At 32.4% G+C, this 24,453-nt stretch overlaps 1 protein-coding gene and 1 long non-coding RNA gene across 6 annotated transcripts; both read right to left on the bottom strand.

Moving 5' to 3' along the window:
* Nucleotides 1-2: 2 nt before the first annotated feature.
* On the bottom strand, nucleotides 3-21,193 carry LOC105838375 (DNA-directed RNA polymerase I subunit RPA1). Of its 5 annotated transcripts, none has more exons than XM_036283899.1 (6): nucleotides 21,081-21,193; nucleotides 17,804-18,008; nucleotides 5,864-10,194; nucleotides 3,450-3,605; nucleotides 3,063-3,366; nucleotides 3-136 (listed from the first exon to the last, which is right to left on the bottom strand). In XM_036283899.1, the coding sequence occupies exons 2-6, from the start codon at nucleotides 17,979-17,981 to the stop codon at nucleotides 30-32; spliced, it is 5,076 nt and encodes a 1,691-aa protein (XP_036139792.1). In that variant the 5' UTR covers nucleotides 17,982-18,008; nucleotides 21,081-21,193; the 3' UTR covers nucleotides 3-29. The 5 variants fall into 5 exon arrangements, with proteins under 5 accessions (XP_036139792.1, XP_036139805.1, XP_036139797.1 ...); XM_036283912.1 differs by having other exon boundaries at nucleotides 21,076-21,169; XM_036283904.1 differs by having other exon boundaries at nucleotides 20,960-21,081.
* A 1,953-nt stretch (nucleotides 21,194-23,146) lies between these two features.
* LOC114255087 lies at nucleotides 23,147-24,381 on the bottom strand. The gene is made up of 2 exons (XR_004962428.1): nucleotides 23,770-24,381; nucleotides 23,147-23,306 (listed from the first exon to the last, which is right to left on the bottom strand). It is a non-coding gene; the product is annotated as an uncharacterized LOC114255087 (long non-coding RNA).
* Nucleotides 24,382-24,453: the final 72 nt, after the last annotated feature.

Below are 24,453 nucleotides of genomic sequence, written 5' to 3'. Positions count from 1 at the left end.
AATATTGGTATTGTAAAATTTTATTGTTTTTACATATTATACAATGATGGTAAAAGAGAAAATGCCCCAGTTCCAGATTTGCATGGTTGTCCTATCATCAGTCTGCTCGAAGGTGATAATATATCATCTTTTTTTCCTATAAATGATAAGAGAAAAATAATATAGAAACACAAATCACACGCATCGTCGCGCACGCGCAAATGTGTACGCACACATGTCTATAATTTTAGAAGAGAAATATGTTTTTCGATAAATTTTTATTACATTTCTTTTCAAGACAGCAATGTTATTTGCACTTTCATTAATAAAAATATGACTTTTTTTACAGAACTTATTTCTTTTAACTTATACAATATTGTGTATACAAAATATTAAAGTAGTCTAAAACTTAATCTTTCTCAAATTGATTTTTCAAGACTGAATATTATAATCTCCAATTGATATTTATACATGCTCCATAATTGTCTTGGCAAAGATATTTTCGATGGTTTGTCATTGTCTTATTAAACTTACAATTGGTACACGCTCTAAGAATCCCAATTCTTATTCATAATAAAACGTTTGATCTTAATAAAACTGTTGAATAAGAAACATGTACTTAAGCCAAATCGTAATTTAATATATTCAAAAAATTTAAGCTTCAAGCAAATAGCAAAGTACTGCAGTTTTAAATCTTAGCCAAAAACTAGGTTATAAAAATATGAAGAATTACAAACTTTTTAGTGAATACAAACAATATATGCGGTGTCGTGGTGTATAGATTAATATTTAATTTAAAAAATTGTAAAATACGTGAACTCGCAGATCTTCTGATCCATTTTGTGTGCATGTGTGCGTGTGTTTAATGTACCCGATCTGCACATATTCGATATGACTTTTCTTTTCCGAAAATCTTAAATCTGATTCCTTGATTTATTAATTTGAATTATTTTGCTACTTTAATAAAAAAGGATGTTAAAAAAGGTCGATTTTCCGACTACAAAAAGAACCTAAAATTTGAGTTCCATGATATCTATGAGTTGTATAAGAAGTGGAAATGACAGTCTTTTTTTCTGGAAACCTGTGGAAAGTGTCAAAAATCTGTCAAATTGATTGAAAATTGCGTCTATCCGGAGAAAAGTCGAAGTCTATGGCATGGAAGATTTTTCACGCCAGCTTCTGGTTAAATACTTATCCAATAGTTTTTGAGATCGCTAATAATGTTTCAATATCGGGATCCCAAAATTAAAAATGACAGATTCAATATGGCGTTGCAGAATATCAAATATCGTCACGAATACAACACTCAGCCGAACCCAGAGACACGAACGAGGACGTGGTGGTTATCTCCATTTTTTTTAAATTTTTCATTTTATTTTTTTTGTTTATAATAATTAATGTTCTTATAATAATTATAAAAACAAAAAAAATATAAAAAACAAAATAAAAATTTTTTTTACAAAAAAGTTAAAAAAATTGAGACAACCACTACATCCTCGTTCGTGTCTCTGGGTTCGGCTGAGCGTGGTATTCGTGACGATATTTGATATTCTGCCACGTCATATTGAATCTACCATTTTGAATTTCGGGATCTTGCATAGACTAACGTAGACGGAGCATTACCTATCACTTAGGACGAGAGGGGGCTGATATTCGGGGTGAAGAGGTACTCCATGAACTTCGGTTGAATTCGGGTACGCTCGATAATATGACTGCAAGAGGGAGAGAGAGAGCGAGCGAGAGAGAATATAACTGCAAGAGGGAGGGAGGGGGAGAGAGAGAGAGAGAGAGAGAGAGAGAGAGAGAGAGAGAGAGAGAGAGAGAGAGAGAGAGCGAGTGAGCGACGGACGATATAATGCCGAACATAGTCGAATCGCGACGGAACTGACCGAAGTTCATGGACTATCCCCTTACCGCAAAAATCAGCTACCCTCTCAAAAGGCTCCGTCTACGTTAGTCTATATGGGATCTTGATATTGAAACATTATTAGCGATCTCAAAAACTATTAGATAAGTATTTAACTGTCATTTTCACTTCTTATATGGCTCATAGATATGGAACTCAAATTTTAGGTTCCTTTTGTAGTCGGAAAATCGACCTTTTTTAACACCCTCTTTACATATAAACCTAATCTGAACTCTTTTCTTCAAGAACAGATTAAGTTGTCAAATCTAAATGTTTACAGAACTCAAGTAATATTAGTATCAAAAATATATATATTTATTCATATACTTTGTATATAAATAATAGTTTAGTTCATTTTTACTATATAGAGAATCATGCATAAACCTCCCCTTAAAGGGATAAACGCGTGGTAATATATAAATTAAAAATTTAATGTTTAAAATTAAAAGTAATAAACTCAGTCCTATATAATGCATTATATTGATTATATAATACATAATATTTATCTTCTTTTTGTTTAATCATTTATATTGTTCACTGAAGATGTCTAACTTATAGGTTAAAACATATAACTTTGTTTTTAAATTGATAGTTTTATTTATAATTACACGAAGATGTAGTATAGTTTAGCCCATAACATATTGTATTGGACATTAATTTTATTTTCAATTATAATAATCTAATTGTTTTGTTATTTGGGATAGTTTGATTTTTAAAAAATTACGACATTCTAGTTTAATATAAATAGTACTTTTCAAATTTAACTTTTAATTTAACTTAATTTCACGCAATTTTTAACTAAGTTTTTCGTTCACGCAACTTTTAACGTAATTAAATTTATTTTATAAGCTAATCCCCTAGTGAAAATGGGAAATTGGAGCGTAAGTCGAATATAAAGGGAGAGTAATAGAAGCATTAAAAAACCTTCCATGAAGCGTAAATTGAAATAATGAAATGTAAAAGAAGTATTAACGCTTCTTTTACATTTCATTGTTTCAATTTACGCTTCGTAGAAGGTTTGTTAATGCTTCTATTACTCTCCCTTTACATTCGATTTACGCTCTTACTCTCCCTTTACATTCAACTTACTCTGATTTTACATTTTCACCAGGGCCATTTTAACTTAATTTAGTTTTAAAAAAATATATGATAATTTATTATTTACATAACAGCTCACCTTGTAACGTCGCCGTTTTCAAGAAACCTAGCGAACTTTCGAAACTTATTTGCTGCAATGGAGAGGCAGAATTCTCCATTCCTTTTCGACTGAGTGGTTTAAACGTACCATCGAAGGTCATATAATCTGCGATTAAGGATAGATGTCTACAATCAATGGTGATGCCGTACATCTTAAAAACGTCTCTGACTTCTCTCATAATAACTCTATTTGCGGCTTCAATTCCGTACGTTTGAGAAATATTGTAAATATCATTAGAATATAATCTGTTTAAATCAAGAATATTAACATATTTAAACATTTCCTGTAATAAAAAATAAAAAATAAGTAAAAAGTAGAAAGAAATGTTTTACAACTATGATTTCATTTAGTTCAGTATTTATTTACCATTATATTTAAACCATCTGTTTTGAGAATTGTTTCATTTCTACTGTTTTGAAATGTAAAGGCTTTCTTGATGCATGGTGTTTCCCATACAACAGATTTGCCAGCAGCATTCTTGATTATTGTCGGTAAATCCAATCCAATCGTTTTGAGTGGTAACTGAAAAAAAAAAAAATGTTCACTTACCTATGATTCAGAATCAATATGTCTATTGATTCTGAAATATAATGATAGTAACTATAATTCATTACTTATACTATAGATTTTCAATGCTGTGTTTACCTATACGTTCTGAGATTCGCAAATCAAAATATTGTAGTAATAACTATAGCAAGAAAGATCACGAAAAATTAAGTATTAATATATTATTTGTATTAAAAATTATTTGTACATTTTTATTTCTAATAATTTTTAAGATATAAAAGTTTAAATTTGGTCAATCATAAACTATATTTAGACAGTCGCATGTCCGTGAGTTGAGCGTGCAATGATATTAGCGACTGTATGACAAGTAATCAAAATGTAATCATAGTCTGATTGAGTGTGTGTGTGTGTGTGCGTGCGTGTGCGCGCGTGCGCGTATAAAAATTAAAGATATTTGTAAATTTTTAATTTCAAGCATTTTTTAAAATATATGATAATATATATTTTCATTTAATATATTTTTTAAATATATTAACCCAATTAGATTTGGTTACATTTTGAACACATGTCATACAGTCGCCAATATTATTGCACGCTCAACTCACGGACATGCGACCGTTTAAACATAGTTTTACACACACACACACATACACGCACACACAAAAAAAATATATATACACTCAGTCGAAAAAAAAGCGGTACACCTAAAATTTGTCAAAAAATCACTAAACTTCCAATGACGATAACTACGCGAGTAATAAAGATAGAAAGGTTTCTAAAAAAAGAAATTAAAGCTTCAAATGTCTACTTTAAGAATTGATTTAGTAAAAATTTGCATAATAATTTTTTTCAAAATGGCGTATGAAGCTTCGTTCGCATAACTACTCAAATTTGCTTGTGTTAATGTGAGTCTGGAGTAGTAAAATTTCGTGGGAAGTCAGCTATGCAACACACATGCACATGTACGTCGAACGCTCACAATCCGAGGACGATTTAGAGTTTTAAAATAAAGACTAACCATAGTTGTTAGCGAAACCCGGAATTTTTATTCTTGCAATAGTTAAAATTGGGCATTGTTAAAAATTCAAAATTGAATATCTCAGCACCTAATACAGCTAGCAAAGTTTTCCAAGAAGCATTTTCAAGATTCGGATTGCCACTTAAAAAAATTTTATATCACAGTTATGTGTGATACGTTTTTTCAAAATGGCGTATGACAAAGCAAAAACACGCGAAATTGAAAAATATTGGTTCGATTTTGCGACGATCCATGGCATGAGGCAAGTATCGCAACTTAATGGGATAAAAAGCATGCGATAGTACAGACTTTTCCCTTCAAAATGCTTTTTACTCGTCTCGATACGATGATTTTTCGCTGAGATATGCGCATTTGAATAAAAAGGCAGTTTTTTTACTTTAAATGCGCATATCTCAGCGAAAAATCATCATGTCGAGACGAGTAAAAAAGCATTTTGAAGGGAAAACTGTACTATCGCATGCTTTTTATCCCATTAAGTTGCGATACTTGCCTCACGCCATGGATCGTCGCAAACTCGGACCAATATTTTTCAATTTCGCATGCTCTCGCTTTGTCATACGCCATTTTGAAAAAAATTATTACGCAAAATTTTACTAAATCAATTCTTAAAGTAGACATTTGAAGCTTTAATTTCTTTTTTTAGAAACCTTTCTATCTTTATTACTCGCGTAGTTATCGTCATTGGAAGTTTAGTGATTTTTTGACAAATTTTAGGTGTACCGCTTTTTTTTCGAGTGAGTGTATATATACACATACACAATAATATTTTAACTTATGAATTTCAGAATCATATAGAGATTACGATCCTTTTAATCTTTAAATAATATTTCTAATGAAATTTAGTTTTTTTAATTGTATCTATTATTAGAGTTAAAGCTACAATGTTTGGTATTGTCTTTTGAATTAAGTTTTTGAATATAAATTGTGTTATCATAGTAAAGAATTATTTTTTATTCAAATCAGGTTTTTCAAAATTTTAAATAATTATTGCTTAATTTATTAATGCTCTTCAATAAAATAACATATTGTTTTATTTATATTTGTAAGATATCAAATAATATCAACACTTATTATAACAAATTTTTGTGTTGTGTATTTAAAAAATATGTAGTATTAAATTTTTTAAGAATTAAAAATAAAGATAATATTAAAACTACATTTGAATTATATATATTTTTTTCTTCGTAAAATAATAGAAAGATAGCGAACAAAGGGTCTTACTACAAATACTTACCCAAAAGGTAAATTTGCACCATAACAATTTACCCTCGTCATAATCATAATCCGTAGCATAAGCATACATACTTAAGACCCAGTCCTTTTTGTTATCAAGTTTGTTACTTTTTCTATTATTCAACTTCTTAGTATCGTCATCGTCGTCATCGTCCTCATTTTTAAAAATTTTATCTACATTATTATCATCGTCCGCTTCTTCCTCATCATTTACAATATTCTCTGCAATTTCTTCCTCTTCAGGATCTTCATATTCCTGATTCTCTCGATGACGCAGCAATGATTTTATCATCGTTGCGTCAGCGTCTTCCGCGGCCTGTTCTTCATCAGACGACTCGTGCATCTCTCCTAAGTCCATCCGCGTTCTATTTCCAGTGCTCTCTGGCACCATCTCGTCAGGATCAATCTGATCTATTGCCGCGTCCTCATCCGCATTCGTCCGTCTTTTTTCCCCTTCAAAATGCAATAGAACTTTCGATACCTTGGCGAACTTCTTAATCTCCCTAAATATATTTTTGAAAAAAATTTCCTCAGTGCATTTAATCACGTCCCGCGGACGAACGGAAAATTCTTCCTTGTAATATTTGTGAGAAAGAAATTCGATTGTCATAGTATGCATCAATCTTCTCCGCGGATTCTCTTCCATTCTTCTGTTTATCGTGATGTCCTTCAACACGTCGCTTAAAACGCATTTTTTCAATTTTAATCTCAACCTTTTTGCTTGCTTCTCGAGATTTGGTAAATTACTTTGGAAGGGAATCTCCATACTCGGAGTTTTTATGTTTCTCGACGCCATCATCAGGATTTCACGTAATCTTGGAATACCCAAGGTTACGTTCATCTCTCCACGTCCCGCGAAATGGAAAGTATTCAAGGTCATTTGAGTGGATGGTTCACCTATGGATTGCGCGGCTAATAGACCGACTGGCTCACCAGGTGGACAAATTGTCTTCATAACTTTTATAGATAATAGATCTCTGAAGATAGATTTCTTAATTTTCGACGAGCGCGAGAGATAGTCATTTATTAAGCCTTCAATCCGTTCGGACAATACACCGAATTCTATGTCTTGTCTGTACTTAGACATTACTGGATCAGGACATTTGGTACATTGCACGCGATATGATTCCTTTATTTCTTTTTTTGATTTTATCCACTTCTTCATGAGCGATAACGCGGCTTTACTTCTCCCACTATGGCTATCAATACTTTTTCGTTTCGCATTATTACTCTGTTCAGAATTTTCTATGGAAAATTTACTGAACTCGCTGATTCTCCTCTTTCGCAAGGAGGAACCATTTTTGCTTTCCCATTTCTTAATCTTTTTCGTCATTTTCGTAATCTCTCCATTATCTGTTTTCAGGCACTCTAATAACTTCGTGTCTATAATAGCGTCTTTATTATCAACTAGAAATTCAATTTGTTCCTTTTTCAGAAAACGCGAACCAGATATATCGAGGCCGTCCTCTCCATAATAAAACTGAATAAGACTGCCGTCGTAGTCTCTGACTGTCGCGTCGTAATTGACACTTAAACCTTCCAGGTGTTTCACCAGACACCTCTGCAGGTAACCGGACCTGCTGGTTTTCACAGCGGTGTCAATGAGACCCTCGCGTCCTGCCATACAATGGAAAAAGCACTCTTGGGGTCTGATGCCGGTCATAAATCTACCGTCAATGAAACCACCGGCTCTAGGTGTCGGATCATAAGCCGGAAAACTCGAAAGACTCTTTCCGCTGATCATCAGCGGCGGTCTTTTGCCTTCCAATTCGCTCTGACCGAGCAAACATGATATCTGCATGGTGTTCACTGTAGAACCCTTCGCGCCAGATTGCACCATGAGTTGCAAATTGTTGTCCGGGAATTTCTTGAGAAGACCTGTTGATAGACAGACTTTGTTAATGTCGTTGGTATATACGTCCAAGGTGCTCTTATATTTGTGATCAATTTGTGCGCGAAATTTCGAGTTACTCCAGTAAGATTCCTCTATCTTAGCACGAACTTCCTCCATAGACGCGTTATCGGGTACTTTTACTATGGATCTTTGTACAGCTTCCCCAACTTTTCTACAGTTTGAAATGATCTCTTTGCGTTTCTCGTCAATCTTACGAGTTATCAGAATGTCTTCGACGCCGAGAGTGAATCCGTCACACTGTAGAAACATCTGGAACAGCCTGCCGAACGCGCTAAGCATCCTACTCGCACATACTCCTCCATACAACTCGTAAATACAATGAATGAGACCATAAGGTGTCGCACCATAGTGCATTTTGTCGAGTACTCCGCACAGTAATTCTCCATGTCGAATTATAACTTCAGCCTCCGACATGGTTATTGGATTTTTAAATTCCATTCCGCATTTCCAACGTCGCGGTTCCTCTGTTTGCCATTCCTTTGCGCCAATCTTCGTGTTGGAGATTAAGTTAATTCGCGCTTTATTTGAGGGAATGATATTTATTATGACTGTCGAGAGGACTTGTTTACCCGACCACAGCATCTTCGGTTTAACGATAGCCGGCGGTAGAAGAATTATATTATCTTGCATCAATGCGATGTAAACCAATTGCGCGTAGTGCGTCTTCGAAAAGAATCTACCTCTAGTTGTCAATCGCACCCCAGATACCATGTAATCCTGTATAAGGCCGCTCAATGGAGTTCCGTCTTTTGGCACGAGATACTGATTGGATACATTGGCTATGTTGTAACTTTCACTTCTGGCTAGCTCGTTTTGCGGAAAGTGAGCGTTGAGCTCGTCACCATCGAAGTCCGCGTTGTATGCTTTACAGTTCGCATAATGAAGATGCAGTGTCTTCTCGCCCTTTAGAACGCGTGCCTTGTGAGCCATTATACTCGGCTTGTGCAACGTCGGTTGTCTGTTTATCAGCAGCACATCGCCATTTTGGAGATGCCGATGAACCACTTTGACACCGATGAAAGATTCGTTGGTTCTGTCGCTTGTCATCAAAAGGCGTTTCGCAATGGCTTCTCTCTGCGTTGAATCGCGACTATTGATAGCTTGTATCGAACCGTCCTCGTTCTCTACCATAACCGCACCAGGATGAACGTCGGGACCGTTTAAGACTAATCGTCTCAATTCGACAACGTTCCACGGTGTTATGGCCGTGGGATATGTCAGTTTACGAGCAAAAGCTTCTGGAATGCCGATCTCGTCGATATTCAGGTCGGGATCGGGAGTGATCACCGAGCGCGCGGCAAAATTCACTCTCTTACCCATCATATGCATCCTAATGATACCCTCCTTCTTCTCGAGAATCTGTTTCAGGCCCTGACCATTGATGGACTCGGGAGTCTTATTCATGTCGCGATCCATCAGGTGATTCACGTTGCTCTGCAGCGCCTGCCAGGCATTGTGCAACTTCTCGACCGGCGTGATTCCCTTTATTTGTTCGAACACGAGTCGACCTTCCTGAGGCAAATGATCGGTGCCTCCATCCTGGATCGTTTGTATGATATTTTTCAAGACCAAGCAATCCTGTATGATACTCTTGTAGATATGAGTCTGAGGATGTTCGACTATTTGACTATTGAGAATATTCACCGGCCGCACAATCGGCGGTAGCACAGGTATCACTTCGAAAAAGAACACGTCAGTGGGATACTCAATGTCTATCAGTTCTAAGCAAGGCACTATTATTTCGAGGAAATCTCTTTCATTTTCCCACAATCGTCGTAGATATTCTTTAGACTGATCTGGCATGATCATCACTGTTCCCAATTTGTGTGTTACCTCGTGCGCCTCTTTGGAGAATCCAACTCCTTTGTTGCTTATCATTATCTTATTCTGCAGTGTCAAAATCTTCGGTAGACTGTCGTGACAATTCACGCATATTCCACCTTTGTTGTTTCTCACATATTGTTTGAGTACACTTTCGACATACACATGCCATTGCATAATGATGTTTTTTATATTGACTCGATTCTCGTGATCCTGAGGCTCGGTTTGACTGTATCTGGTTCTGTTGAAGAAGTTCTGCATATAGGTATTAATTACATCGCGAATGCACTCCGTTCGTTCTTCTTCTTTTTGACTTGACGATATTATGGTCGTTACTTCTTGATCCAGATTATCAAGATCACTGAGTTGTCCTTGATAAAGTAACTTTAATTTTGCAGATAGTAATTGTTTGATGTACGACGGTACTTGTAATGTAAAGCAACTTAGACATGACAGTTTGAGTAGCATGGACAGTGGTTTGTGGAATAATGGATTAACAACGGGTACTGGCAATTCTATATGACCAAAGTGACCTGGACATTTGGAACCGTTATATCCACATGTGTTGCATACCTCCGAACTGCTTCTCGTTGTACCTGATAAATCAAATAAATGTAATGTAATAAATTAAATTATTAAAACTAAATTATAGTATAATAAGTTATATTACATTTACATTTTTTATATGTAATACAAACTTTTGTAACTACACTTCTCGCAAAAATTAAAGGAACAAAAAAATTTTCTAAATTTTTTGCCAATTTTCAACAGGCTGTATTTTAGTGAAAAATGGTCGTACAGGAAATAAAAAAACATAGCTTTTGAAGCTTGAAGACTCTAGTTTTAGAATTTTTTGGTTAAAAATTTTTCTGAGCACCGGTAGCCATGCAATTCTTGGATAAAGCACGAAGAAAAAATTTTCAAAATTTTTTACATTTTTTTTTTCGCTCTACGGGCATGAAAAAAATTTTTCGAGCTAAACCAATGCATAGGTCGCATAGCCTGTTCATTCAGCTTCAATTTGCTTTTTTCGGAAGTCAGATACGACTATTTGTCTTCGAGATATCGAATTTTGAATGCAAAAGGACCCTTTTTCACTCAACTGCCGATATCTCTGAAACTACTGGTCGCCTAGCGAGCTGACGAGCGGTTTCGTTTTCTGCAGAAAATTTCCTACAAAAATCTGTCATGGTTGATTGAAAAAAAAATTTTGTCCCACCTGAAACGGTAACGTGAAAAAAGAGCAAAAAAATGCCATTTTCCCCTTTTTTGGTAAATCGACTGTGTCTTCGACAATATTGGGGCAAAAGCTTAGGTTAGAAGAAAATTTTACAGTCTAATGTACCCCAAAGACCCCCCTAAATTTTTAGATCGATCGGTTCAGCGGTTTCCCCGGACCGATTGATTGAAATTTTGAAAAAATTAAGGGAACAAGACTTTGTTCCTTAAATTTGACCTAATCTTTTTAAAATTCAATAATTTCATTTTTTTTACTTTTTACTCAATTTTGAGTTTTTTTTTCAAAAATTTTTATTCAAAAACATTACATTGTTGAGGCATCCTGCAATGAGTCCTGACCTGAATCCGATAGAGCACGTCTGGGACATATTGGGCCGCCGATTGCGTCAAAATTAGCCGAATCTGAATAATTTGGCAGCATTAGAGAACGCTTTGATAAGAATTTGGCGTCAGATCCCTCAACAGATGATCCGAAATTGCATTTCGAATATGCGACAAAGATTGCAAGCTGTGATTAGGAGTAGAGGCGGGAACACTCGATACTGAACACGAGACACACACACTTTACACACACACACACACTTTACACACACACACACACACACACACACACACACACACACACACACACACACACACACACACACACACACACACACACACACACACACACACACACACACACACACACACACACACACACACACACACACACACACACACACACACACACACACACACACACACACACACACACACACACACACACACACACACACACACACACACACACACACACACACACACACACACACACACACACACACACACACACACACACACACACACACACACACACACACACACACACACACACACACACACACACACACACACACACACACACACACACACACACACACACACACACACACACACACACACACACACACACACACACACACACACACACACACACACACACACACACACTTTAAAAATGAGTTTGGAGTCGCAAAATACTGTGGAGCTGACGAACCACGGGGTCTCATTTTTTTCGAAGAATCATTAACACACGTGCGTAAGCACAAAAGAAGCGTAAATCCGACCGTGCAACCTCCACGTGGTATGCTTTGGATAACGCTAATGCCGGCGGTAAATCAATCATCAATCAAAATTTTCGTCAGAAAGTTTGATTTTCTTAAAAACGAAAAAAAAAAATTTTTTTTCAAATTTTTTTTTTAATTTTCAAAAAAAAATTTTTTGGAAATTTTTGAAATTTTTGCAAAAATTTTTTTGGATTTTTTTTTGTTACTCAATCTTCAAAAAACTCAAAATTGAGTAAAAAGTAAAAAAAAATGAAATTATTGAATTTTAAAAAGATTAGGTCAAATTTAAGGAACAAAGTCTTGTTCCCTTAATTTTTTCAAAATTTCAATCAATCGGTCCGGGGAAACCGCTGAACCGATCGATCTAAAAATTTAGGGGGGTCTTTGGGGTACATTAGACTGTAAAATTTTCTTCTAACCTAAGCTTTTGCCCCAATATTGTCGAAGACACAGTCGATTTACCAAAAAAGGGGAAAATGGCATTTTTTTGCTCTTTTTTCACGTTACCGTTTCAGGTGGGACAAAATTTTTTTTTCAATCAACCATGACAGATTTTTGTAGGAAATTTTCTGCAGAAAACGAAACCGCTCGTCAGCTCGCTAGGCGACCAGTAGTTTCAGAGATATCGGCAGTTGAGTGAAAAAGGGTCCTTTTGCATTCAAAATTCGATATCTCGAAGACAAATAGTCGTATCTGACTTCCGAAAAAAGCAAATTGAAGCTGAATGAACAGGCTATGCGACCTATGCATTGGTTTAGCTCGAAAAATTTTTTTCATGCCCGTAGAGCGAAAAAAAAATGTAAAAAATTTTGAAAATTTTTTCTTCGTGCTTTATCCAAGAATTGCATGGCTACCGGTGCTCAGAAAAATTTTTAACCAAAAAATTCTAAAACTAGAGTCTTCAAGCTTCAAAAGCTATGTTTTTTTATTTCCTGTACGACCATTTTTCACTAAAATACAGCCTGTTGAAAATTGGCAAAAAATTTAGAAAATTTTTTTGTTCCTTTAATTTTTGCGAGAAGTGTATTTTTATGTTACATGTTTAATAATAAAATTATATATACAGGAAATTTTAGGTTTTTTCGTACTTTATTTTGTGAATATATTTTGTGAGAAATAAGACAAAAATGTTGCAATTAAATTAAATATTATAAAATAAAAATATTATATTAAATTCAAGTCCCAAAATGCTTCATTGAAAAGTTATAACAAAAATATGAAATATATAAAAAATTTTATCTTAATTTGTATTTCAAAGTATGATTTGTTTATGTCAATAGCTTGACATATAATATCAAATTTATCACCCTAAACATTAGTATGTCACTGCAGTAGTTTCATAATATTCTGTAATTTTATTAATTTTTATCGGATTTGAATAAAATTTTACTATTCATGTTCTAGACATTTAATATTTTAAGAAAACGTAAAAAACATTTTTTTCAAAAATTTCTTTAACTTATTAATAAATTCATTATTATTTTAATGTTAAACTTATACTGAAGTGGTACTTTGAAATACAAAAATGATACAGAAATATGACTATTTGGAATACTTTTATCAGTATTAACCCTTCGTCTGTAAACGGGGGTTGTTGTCCAAAAATTTCTCCTACTAGCTTAGAAATGGGAGAGAGGAGTGAATCTTGACCATGCCCTCAAAAATTGTACTAAGGTAAGGAACGAGTCCTCTAAGGGCCGCTGTCACAGTCTTACAATAGCTGTTATAGCAGGCAGCTGAAATTTTATTTGGATGAAATCGATCCCCATTTACAGACATTTATCAAAACGGTAGATAAATAAAATTTTTTTCTTATTATTTTTTAAGTTTTCAACAGTTTTTAACATTTTGTAATTATTTATAAATTTTCGTAATAAAATTTTCATAAAAAGATCTTTTTTTGTAGCGTTTGTGTTATATAAACACTATTATTTACTCCTTTTGTATTTGTTTTTCATGATTGCAAAATGATAAATATTATTTTTTTACTCCTACAACCAGTAAAATTGATTAAAAACGAAGTTTATGCTTATTACGATTAGAAAAACCACTTTTTGACGACTTCAAAAACGCTTTTTTCAGGTTGAAAAATTATGCATTTCTCTACTCGGTATTTTATGAATTCTATTTTTTTTTTCTTAAAAGCATAATTCTTTAATAACTAAACTTTTATTTCCATTTTCGATGATTCAAATCGAGTAATTTGTTGAAAAGTTATGATTTTTTGAAGATAGCACTACATTTTACGCATTTTATTTTGTTTATTTAAACACTATTTAAACAATTCCATAATTCATAAATATTACAACTGATACTCAAACTAGAATAGTATGATAAGTTATTTGAATTTTTTAGATTTTATTCAAACGTTCCATCATAACTTTTAAAGCATTAGCTGAAAATGATCCCCGTTTACAGAAAAGTGCGAAAAAAACGTTTACAGATGAAGGGTTAATATAGTGCAATGTTTAGTTACCAAGAAATAAGAAGATGCCATAATTAAAAGATCTATGCTAGGTATTAGCAATTTTCCTCTATAATATGTTTATAATAATATTTTTCTAAAAATTTATTGCTAATCTCTTTTACAATACTCTATTTTTAATAAAATTAAACGTCAATCTATTCTTTTGCATCTAATAATTGTTGTTCCCTATTATTTTATATCTCTTTGATAGACCCCCTTCAGCAATATGCAAATATGTATAGTATTGGTATATATAGCATTCTAGATAAACGATTATTAAATGCAATTACAAGTTTTTATTTTCATACTTTGTAATATATTTTAAATGTTAAAAAGTATTTTGTACTTTATATTAATATTTAGGCTGCATTCTGATACTCATTTTGATACTAAAAATCTATATTATAAAATCTGTAATACAAATGTAACGAACTATAGATTTTCAATATTGATAATAAAAACAAAATTTTATTTTTAATAACGTCAGTGTTTAAAAATGGATAAACTTTCGAAAAGGTGAAACCTCCGATCGCGCTGAAATTTTAACCAAAGCTTACCCTTGATTAGAGAAGAAAGTCCCTAAAAGGATTTTCGCCGACAAAGCTTCGTTTGCCCGTTATCACTTCCTAAAGTTGCAAACATTTTTACTGTATATCTCTGAAAGTATTGATTTTAGAGAAAAAAGTTTCAAACAAAAAATGAAGCTCATAAAAAGCTCTACAAAAAAGGTTATATACATTTTTTACGTAAACCTATTATTTTGGCTATCATGAAGAAAAAAAGCTTTTTTTCCCTCAACATTTTAAAAGCTTTCATTATGTATCTCAGAAAAAGAATAGAGATACCCTGAACAGAAATGCGCAAAATTCAAATGAATACGTATATAATAAGAATCTCGTTTCAAATGCGCACAGACCAAATATCGCACAGTGCGAAACGGACACAGTCGCAAACCTATGTGGTGCAGAGAATGCTTTGCACACACACACACACACACACACACACACGCGCGCGCGCGCGCGCGGGGGGGGTGCAAGGGGGAGGCTTCGCCCCCCCCTCCCGCACCCACCCCGTCGGTAGGGGTGCCCTGAAAAGTTGCAACCCATGTGGTAAGTTCGTGCGCATTTGTTACTGTAATCCTAACTCTAACTTAATCAATTTTAAGTCATTATTTAAGTTTATGAATATCCAATTGACCATGTTACAAACCATATATTTTTTATGAATCTTGCAAAATCTTTGCGCCGGAATCAAACCAACATCTCTAAGCCATTGAAGGGTTAAAGAACGATTTTGCAGAACAGACGCCAATGTGAAAAAATTGTACGTTTTGTCCATCTTTTAACAACAAACTAAACAGAAATTAAAAAATAATTTCAAATAAGTGTTAACCTTGTTTACTTTTTCACAAAATTAAAACATATGAAATAGTTCAACAAGTATTTCGTACGTACCTCTTGTATTTCCAAATAAAAATATCTAGCATTTGAAAGAGAACAATTGATCTTGTTTTAGACCAAAGCACGGGATAAAATGTTGCTTCGCGTAAAACGTCGCAAACCCATGTAAAACAAAACAATTATTGACCTTGTTTGAAATTTTGCTTACACGCACACACACACATACACGCGCGCGCACGCGCACGAGGTAGGGGAGGGCCTACGGCCCTCCCCCTCCTACACTCACTCCGCCAGAAGAGTGCCTACAATAGACACGCGCGCGCGTGTGTTTATACGAGTAAAATCCTGTTAATCCAAAATTAAAATTATTTTATTTCATAACAGTTATTATAACTGCCAAAATAATAGGTTTACGTAAAAAATGTATATAACCTTTTTTGTAGAGCCTTTTATGAGCTTCATTTTTTGTTTGAAACTTTTTTCTCTAAAATCAATACTTTCAGAGATATACAGTAAAAATGTTTGCAACTTTAGGAAGTGATAACGGGCAAACAAAGCTTTGTCGGTGAAAATTCTTTTAGGGACTTTCTTCTCTAATCAAGGGTAAGCTTTGGTTAAAATTTCAGCGCGATCGGAGATTTCACCTTTTCGGAAGTACACCCTTAAAAATAATAAAAATCTTTGATGAATTTTTTGCATTAACCCTTTCGGTCATATGTCCTCTGCAAAGGACAGATCATAGAAGTAATCATGGACTTTTATGAACAAAATAAATTTTTAAATCATGTAGCTTGTTAAAATAATTCGTATTTGTACATTTATACAGCTAGGAAGGATACTTCATTTTAGAGCTTTTACCAGTCCTTAATAGGAAAATAAAGTAAAATATTCTAAATACTAAAAATATTCTAAATAGGGCATACTTCACGAAGATAAGAAAAAAAATTTTTTTTGATGGCTTTCCAAAAATCATGACTGAAAGGGTTAAATTGCAATCTAAATTTCTATGGAGATAAGTACGAATAAAGACTATAAGAAATATTACTATAAGAAATATTTTGTGTGAACTTGAAAAGATATAAAATCACACAAAAAATATTAGCTATAATAAAGTAAGGTTTGTTTTTATTGTGTAATTTTGTATACCTTTTGTGTAAACTTGAAAAGATATAAAATCACACAAAAAATATTAGCTATAATAAAGTAAGGTTTGTTTTTATTGTGTTTTTACTTATCAGTTTATACTCTTTTATGTTCATTATTTATTTTTCTAATTCCAAAATGTATATATATATATATGCGCGCGCGCGCGCGCACACACACGCACGCACGCACGCACGCACACCACACACACACACACACACACACACATATACTTCATGCTTTCTTATAAACATAGTTTTTCAAAATTCTTCAAATTATTTTGTGTATATGTGTGTTTGCAATTAAATTACTTAAAAATCTCATATAAGACTTTCTCAATGCTATTTTAAAAATTAATTCAAAAATTAAAAAAATAATTATTGTCTATACATATTGTATACTAAACTTAGGCTGATATTCTGATAAGCCATTGTTACTAAAAGTAAGATAGTAAGATCTGTCTCTTTCAAGACTGTCTTAAGTACAGTTTTAAGATGTTAATATAGTCCTGTGACTGATATTCATAATTGATTCTTATTTCAAGACAAGTAATATCTTAAGATGCTAATTGCCCTGTGATTGATTAATGACATCTTAAGACAATAATTAAGACCGTCTTAAATATAAGAATCAACTGTGAGTATCAGTCCTAATTTCAAAATTTGATCAAGTTCTTATAATATGCATTAAAAGACTGTATCTCCTTAAATAAACAATAATTAAAATTACTAAAATAAAATAAAAATTATACGTAATAAAAAATATTGTTTTAAAGAAAAAAAAATTTAGTAATTGTGTATTGACAAAATCTCTTTTATAATAAATTGTAAAATAAAATATTTTTTACCTAAGGCTGGGTCATATAATCCACCCTTTAGTGGATGTCCAAGAATGTTAAAACATAATGGTGTTCTGATTTTTGTTACACTTAAATTCCTTATATCGTTTGCCGTGAAGACTGAAAATACTAAATGTTGGGAATCTTGATGTTTTGGTGTTAAACGTGGCTTATGGTACTTATTCATCTTGATATTCCTTTAGCTCTCATAAATCTATAAAAAATATTAAATAACAATTCAATAATTATTGATAAAAGATTAGAATTTATTAGTAGAAAGGATATTATGATTTGTTTTAAGAACATTAAAAATAATACATACAATAATAATTTTTTATATTAATAAGATATACGCCTATTAAACTTTTTTCAGAAAATTTCTATCTAAATAATTATACAAAAAAAACCTCCCTGGTTGATTTCTTTAATAAAAGAATTATTGTATATTTTATAATATATGACCAGAAATAAAATAAAAGTAAAATTACCAAATATACATACATATATGTACTAAATGATAATAAATATAATAATAAATCTAAACAATATAAACAATAAATTTTATTAATAAATTATCAATGATATAATTTAATAAATAATATAATAAACATAGATAATGATCCATATTCAGAACGTGCTAACAAAAATGTTAGTACATTGTTATCCAATAGAAGAATCTGTATTATAAAAAACATATTTTTCTATTGGATAACAACGCGCTAACATTTTTGTTAGCGTGTTCTGAATATGGGCCAATAAATTACTTAGATAATTTGTGAATAAATTTTGTTGCTTGCGCTATCTTACTAAGTTCATACTAGAACCTGTTATAAAATAATTAGAAATCATGTAAATATATTGATCACTAAGTACACAATATTAATATTATTATGATTTTAACAAGACTATATAATAGATATTAATATTAAAAAATAATAAATATTTAATGAATTAAATGTTTCCATGTCAAAAAAAAAATGTAATTTTTTTCGAACCTAGACTATTTATCTGTAAACATCTGTAAACTTGCGCTAAATTACATAACAAACACGAGAAAAACTTTTCTGAAGCATGGCTCTGTTTTAATCTAGAGATTTAATAATAATCATTCACTTAAACTGTCTTACTTTTTTCAATTAAAAGCTATATAGCACTATATCTTAATAATAATTTATATGATAATTTACATCAAGAAAAATTAATAAAACTAAAATGTATCAAAAAAGCCAATAAATGGATCAGGAACAATAAGTGAGCTATTTATCTTAATAAATATTTTACTCAAGAGCTATTATGTTTCTCAATATTTAAATATCTTTATATATATATATATATATATTACCCTAATAATCATTTCTGCTGTGACAAATATTAGCAACAGATTCTGGCAGTAAATGAGAAACATATCTTGTCATTGCAAACACTGTCAGCAGATATTTGGCAAATATTTAGCAACATGTGTCATCAAAATGATAGTGAATTGCAAACAAATTTTTTGAAAGTATTGATGACAGATTGACGACAAAGTTAGTGACAGATCTGCTCTGATTTTGTACCCAATTTCAAATCAAGATTTAATGACAATTTTTGTTTGCAATTTGGGTGTATTTGAGGACATAATAGGCAGTTTTGGCAGCCTGATTCCGTAAGAAATTATTAGCAGTTTGCTAATAATTTGGCAGCAAATGGTTAGCTAGGCTGTGTGGGGGGGAGGGGGAGGGGGGGGGGGAGAGAGAGAGAGAGAGAGAGAGAGAGAGAGAGAGAGAGAGAGAGAGAGAGAGACTTTTAAGATACTTGTATGTAAATAAAGTATAATTTTATATTCTTTAATTTTACACTCAGAACAGATAATAAAATTAATAACTGTCTTCATTATTTAATATCAGTTTTTATCATATAATTCACATACTAAGGACTGGTTTCACATCTCCAGTTATCTTAACCAACAGATTATTCCATCGAAATTGACCAATCACATTTGTTAATTTTGCTTAACAACAAATACAGTTGGTCAATTCCAAAGGAATAATCAATTAAGATATCAGAGATGGTGAAATTGACCCTAATTGACATAAAAAAACAGACAAATTTTGCCTTTAACCAAATGACTAATTTAACTCAAATTTTATGACTTAAATATTTCTTTTTGGTAATGCATAATAACTGTTTTGTTTCAAATCTTAAAATATAAACAAAATTTATTTTTAAGCTAAGATTAATTAAAAACAGACTTAAAAGTACAAAATATTGTTTTCTTAACTTAATCTCTAATCTGGTTAGCTTATAAAAACATTTGATCAATTTAATAACAATATTTGGTTTTTTGTTCAAATTATAGATAATATTAAATTTCATTGTGTGGCCTAATTTATATATATATATTTTTTTTATATTGCAATTAATCACAAATTGTTCTCTGCTGTAATTAAAATTATGTTAAAAGATGTTTATTTTTAATTAAAGCTGTAGAATTAATTATTTTGATATTGAGGTTATAAATGATGAGTTAAGTGAATATATAATTTGTCTTGATCTATGTCGGTCTATGTATGTATTCAAGATGATGTTGACTATTATCATCTATCTTTGAATTACTGTTAGTTATGTCAGATTGTTAATATCCTTCAAATAAATTAAATCTCGAACATTTAAATATATTCATACATAAATATATATTAAAATCCAACAAAAGCAGATAACAAGATTGTTAATAACTTAGTAAGGTTGAAAAACTTTAATCGCCAACTAATATTTTCTGCTATAATTAAAATTATCAAGTTTTTATTTTTAATTGAGAGAACATTTGCTAATATAAATTAATAAAGTATAAATTTTCAACCACAAACTATTCTCTATGGTAATTAAAATTATCTAAGAACAATTTTTATTTTATTTAAAGCAAAGAATGTTTACTGACATAAATTATAAAATATTTTCAATTAATAAATTCTCAATCACAAACTCAATTGTTATAATTTTTAAAAAACAATTTTTCAAGTAAATTTTCTACTTACCACCCCCCCCCCCCACACACGCAATATCAAAAAACTTTAAAATTAAGTGGAAAAAAGGGGAACTTTGAATGGCAATTTTCCTTCTCAGAAAAGATTCTATGTATGAGCATATATAAACTTACAAACTTAAAGGAAAATCACAGTATTATACCGTATACTTATCAAATAATCATTGGCTCAAAACGCTCGTTATTGCATTCATTACGTTAATTGGACATGCAGAGAAATTATTTGTGCACACGTGTGATATTTAAAACCTTTGTTTACCTTACCTAACCTTTTTACATTCACACCAAAAGGGTGCGTTCGAGAAGACGCTATTGGCTTAGTTTACATCGTCAAAACCTTAGTACGCGTATTAAGTTTGGTGCGCACCAAAGCCTTAGTACGGGCGCGTTTACATCGAATGTACTAAGCATGTACTGTGAAAAATATAATACAGGCTTAGTTTACATCGTGCATTTGATACGCGTATCAGGTACCATATTCGTATCAAATTCGTACTAAATATTTAGCAATATTTAGTACGCACGATGTAAACGCTGCCGGATCAATTTGGTACGAGCGTATCAAGTAGGAGTATCGTACTAAACTGATACGCGTATTAAGTGATACAAATGTCGATGTAAACGCATAAAACGCATTTTAGAGAGAATTTAGCAATTGAGCATAACCTCAGTGCTAAAATCTAAAAACCGGTGTGAAAATGTCTTAGTAGGAGACATCAACATGAATTAAATTTGTATTATATTTTTCACAGTACATGCTTAGTACATTCGATGTAAACGCGCCCGTACTAAGGCTTTGGTGCGCACCAAACTTAATACGCGTACTAAGGTTTTGACGATGTAAACTAAGCCACAAATTTAATTCATGTTGATGTCTCCTACTAATGCCCAGTCTACAATGAGTCGTTGGTCGTTGGTCGTAAGAAATTTAACCAATCACAGTTGATCTTAGAGAAGAATAACCGAACATAATTGGTTAAATTTCTTACGACCAACGACTCATTGTAGACTGGGCATAAGACATTTTCACACCGGTTTTTAGATTTTAGCACTGAGGTTATGCTCAATTGCTAAATTCTCTCTAAAATGCGTTTTATGCGTTTACATCGACATTTGTATCACTTGATACGCGTATCAGTTTAGTACGATACTCCTACTTGATACGCTCGTACCAAATTGATCCGGCAGCGTTTACATCGTGCGTACTAAATATTTAGTACGAATTTGATACGAATATGGTACCTGATACGCGTATCAAATGCACGATGTAAACTAAGCCAGTCTCGCCATGCTTCGACATGCTCCTACTTATGCTAAGGGTCTGTTCGCGTCATATGCCCCAACATGCTCCTATTCACCCCAACGCACTCCAATACGTTGATTCCGATGACGCCAACCTATTAGAATGCGTTGGAGTGAGTAGGAGCATGTCGGAGCATGGCGACGCGAACAAACCACATATCTGCGGTGAGCTCCGGCAAACTCATGCGGTGACCAATCAGCAACCAGGCGCAGGTCGGTTTCCGGCAAGTCACAGCAAGAGCTTGAATTCTGATTGGTCACCGCATGCGTTTGCCGGAGCTCACCGCATACATGTGGTTTGTTCGCGTCGCCATGCTTCGACATGCTCCTACTCACTCCAACGCATTCTAATAGGTTGGCGTCATCGGAATCAACGTATTGGAGTGCGTTGGGGTGAATAGGAGCATGTCGGAGCATGTGACGCGAACAGACCTATGGAGTCTTAGCATTACTCTAACGCATTCTAATAGGTTGGCGTCATCGGAATCAACGTATTGGAGTGCGTTGGGGTGAATCTAAAGTGGATATGGCATACCCTAATAATCTGAGGTAAAAAAGTGTGACCAATAGAATACCGGAAGCCATTAAAGTTGTAGTCAGCGTACACGCTTTTAGCGGAAAATTTGAATGATTAACACAAAATATATGTGTTAAATAAGATATATTGTAAAAATATAAAATATGATTATAATGTAACCAGTAAAAATGAATTAAAAAATTAATTAATTTACAAAATATATTAAAATGTATATGTTTAGTAATTTGAAATGTTCTAAAATATTAATCTGGAATGTGTTTATTTGAATTTTTATAATATTGTTTTATATCATACATATAACATTTAATATTATGTATTTTTTTATAATTGTAAGTGACATTTGTAAGTAACTTTATAACAAATATTTTGTAATATTTAAAAAAATATTTGGTAATATATAACATTTTTATGTATAAATTGAGTCAAAATATATAAATATTTTATTAAATAAGAAGATAAATAAAAGATTAAAAAATAAAATTTTGCAGGTGTCTAAAAATCGTAAATTTTTATTTATGACCATCTTGTTAAATAATTTTACTAATAAATAATACTACTACTACTAAACTTATAAATAAGTTTAAAGGGTATTGTTATAGCTTATTTTGTCCTCGTGTCCTTAATTGTGTTGTAGTAATCCATACTTGCAGCTTGTAAAAAAAGTAACTATTAGACATAGATTAGCATAGATTTATTTAATATTTAAGTATAAATATTATAATGTACATAATAAAATGTATATACATGCACTATATACATGCACAGCATAGAAGAAAATAAGATAATTTTTTTATCGCGTTTTTTAGAAAATAGTAATAGAAAAGTAGTAATAGAAAAATGTTATTTTGCGTGCTTTATTAAACTTTGCAAGTCACATGCTGTGCTATTTAAATATAATGACAATAATGTTACATTATAAATATATTTTATAACATAAAATATATGAATTCAAAACAAACGTATCACTTAAAACTTAAATTTGTAATTTAAAGCAACATAATAAAAATGTGTATTCAACAAATACTTATGTACTTATGAGGTACATATTTGAATCCAGATACATTATATATTAAACATATTATTATTAAACTTTTCAGACTTAACCTTACTCACCTATGAAACGTTTGTTGTTTATTTTCACTTCCTTTTCCACAATAAACACATTTTTTAATTTTGGAATCTCACTATTTTACTATTTTACTATTTTTATTATAAAAAAAGTAATATTTTGGATAAAACTGATACACATCTACGTCTATAGATAATTAATTACACGTGGAATTTCGTATCATTGTCACAGTAAACTGTGTTCGTATTCGTATACACCGCCATATTGTGTACAGAGACTACAACCTTCAATTGGTCACACTTATTTCGTCCTATGCCATATCCAGGGTGCGTTCCGAAATCTACTGCCAGTACTGACAGTACTGTTTTTTCGTTCCGAAATTGTTTTCAGCGTGCTGTCAGCAACTGTAAATTACTATCTATTCTACAAAAATAGACTCTAGGGAATTACTGACTTCCGGCTAATTTTACACATTGTCCGGAGGTAGTGCAAATTCAGTAAAGCATATGGCCGCCGTCCGCCGTACATTAATAGGTTAGGTTTTTATGATGGCATCAACAGTTGCTGGTTTGACTGTAAACGCATTCCGTTTTTCAGTATTGCCAGTATTCACTGGCGTTTCGGAACAGCTCAAACCCAGTAATTTCAGTAGCAGTACTGTCAGTACTGTCAGTAGATTTCGGAACGCACCCCCACTTTAATGAGATCAGTGGTTCAGTCCCACTGCA

This window comes from Monomorium pharaonis, chromosome 1 (genome assembly GCF_013373865.1).
Source record: "Monomorium pharaonis isolate MP-MQ-018 chromosome 1, ASM1337386v2, whole genome shotgun sequence".
Classification (NCBI taxonomy): Eukaryota; Metazoa; Arthropoda; class Insecta; order Hymenoptera; family Formicidae; genus Monomorium; species Monomorium pharaonis.
Note: the sequence above shows the minus strand (reverse complement) of the source record. Positions and strands in the feature narration are given on the sequence as shown.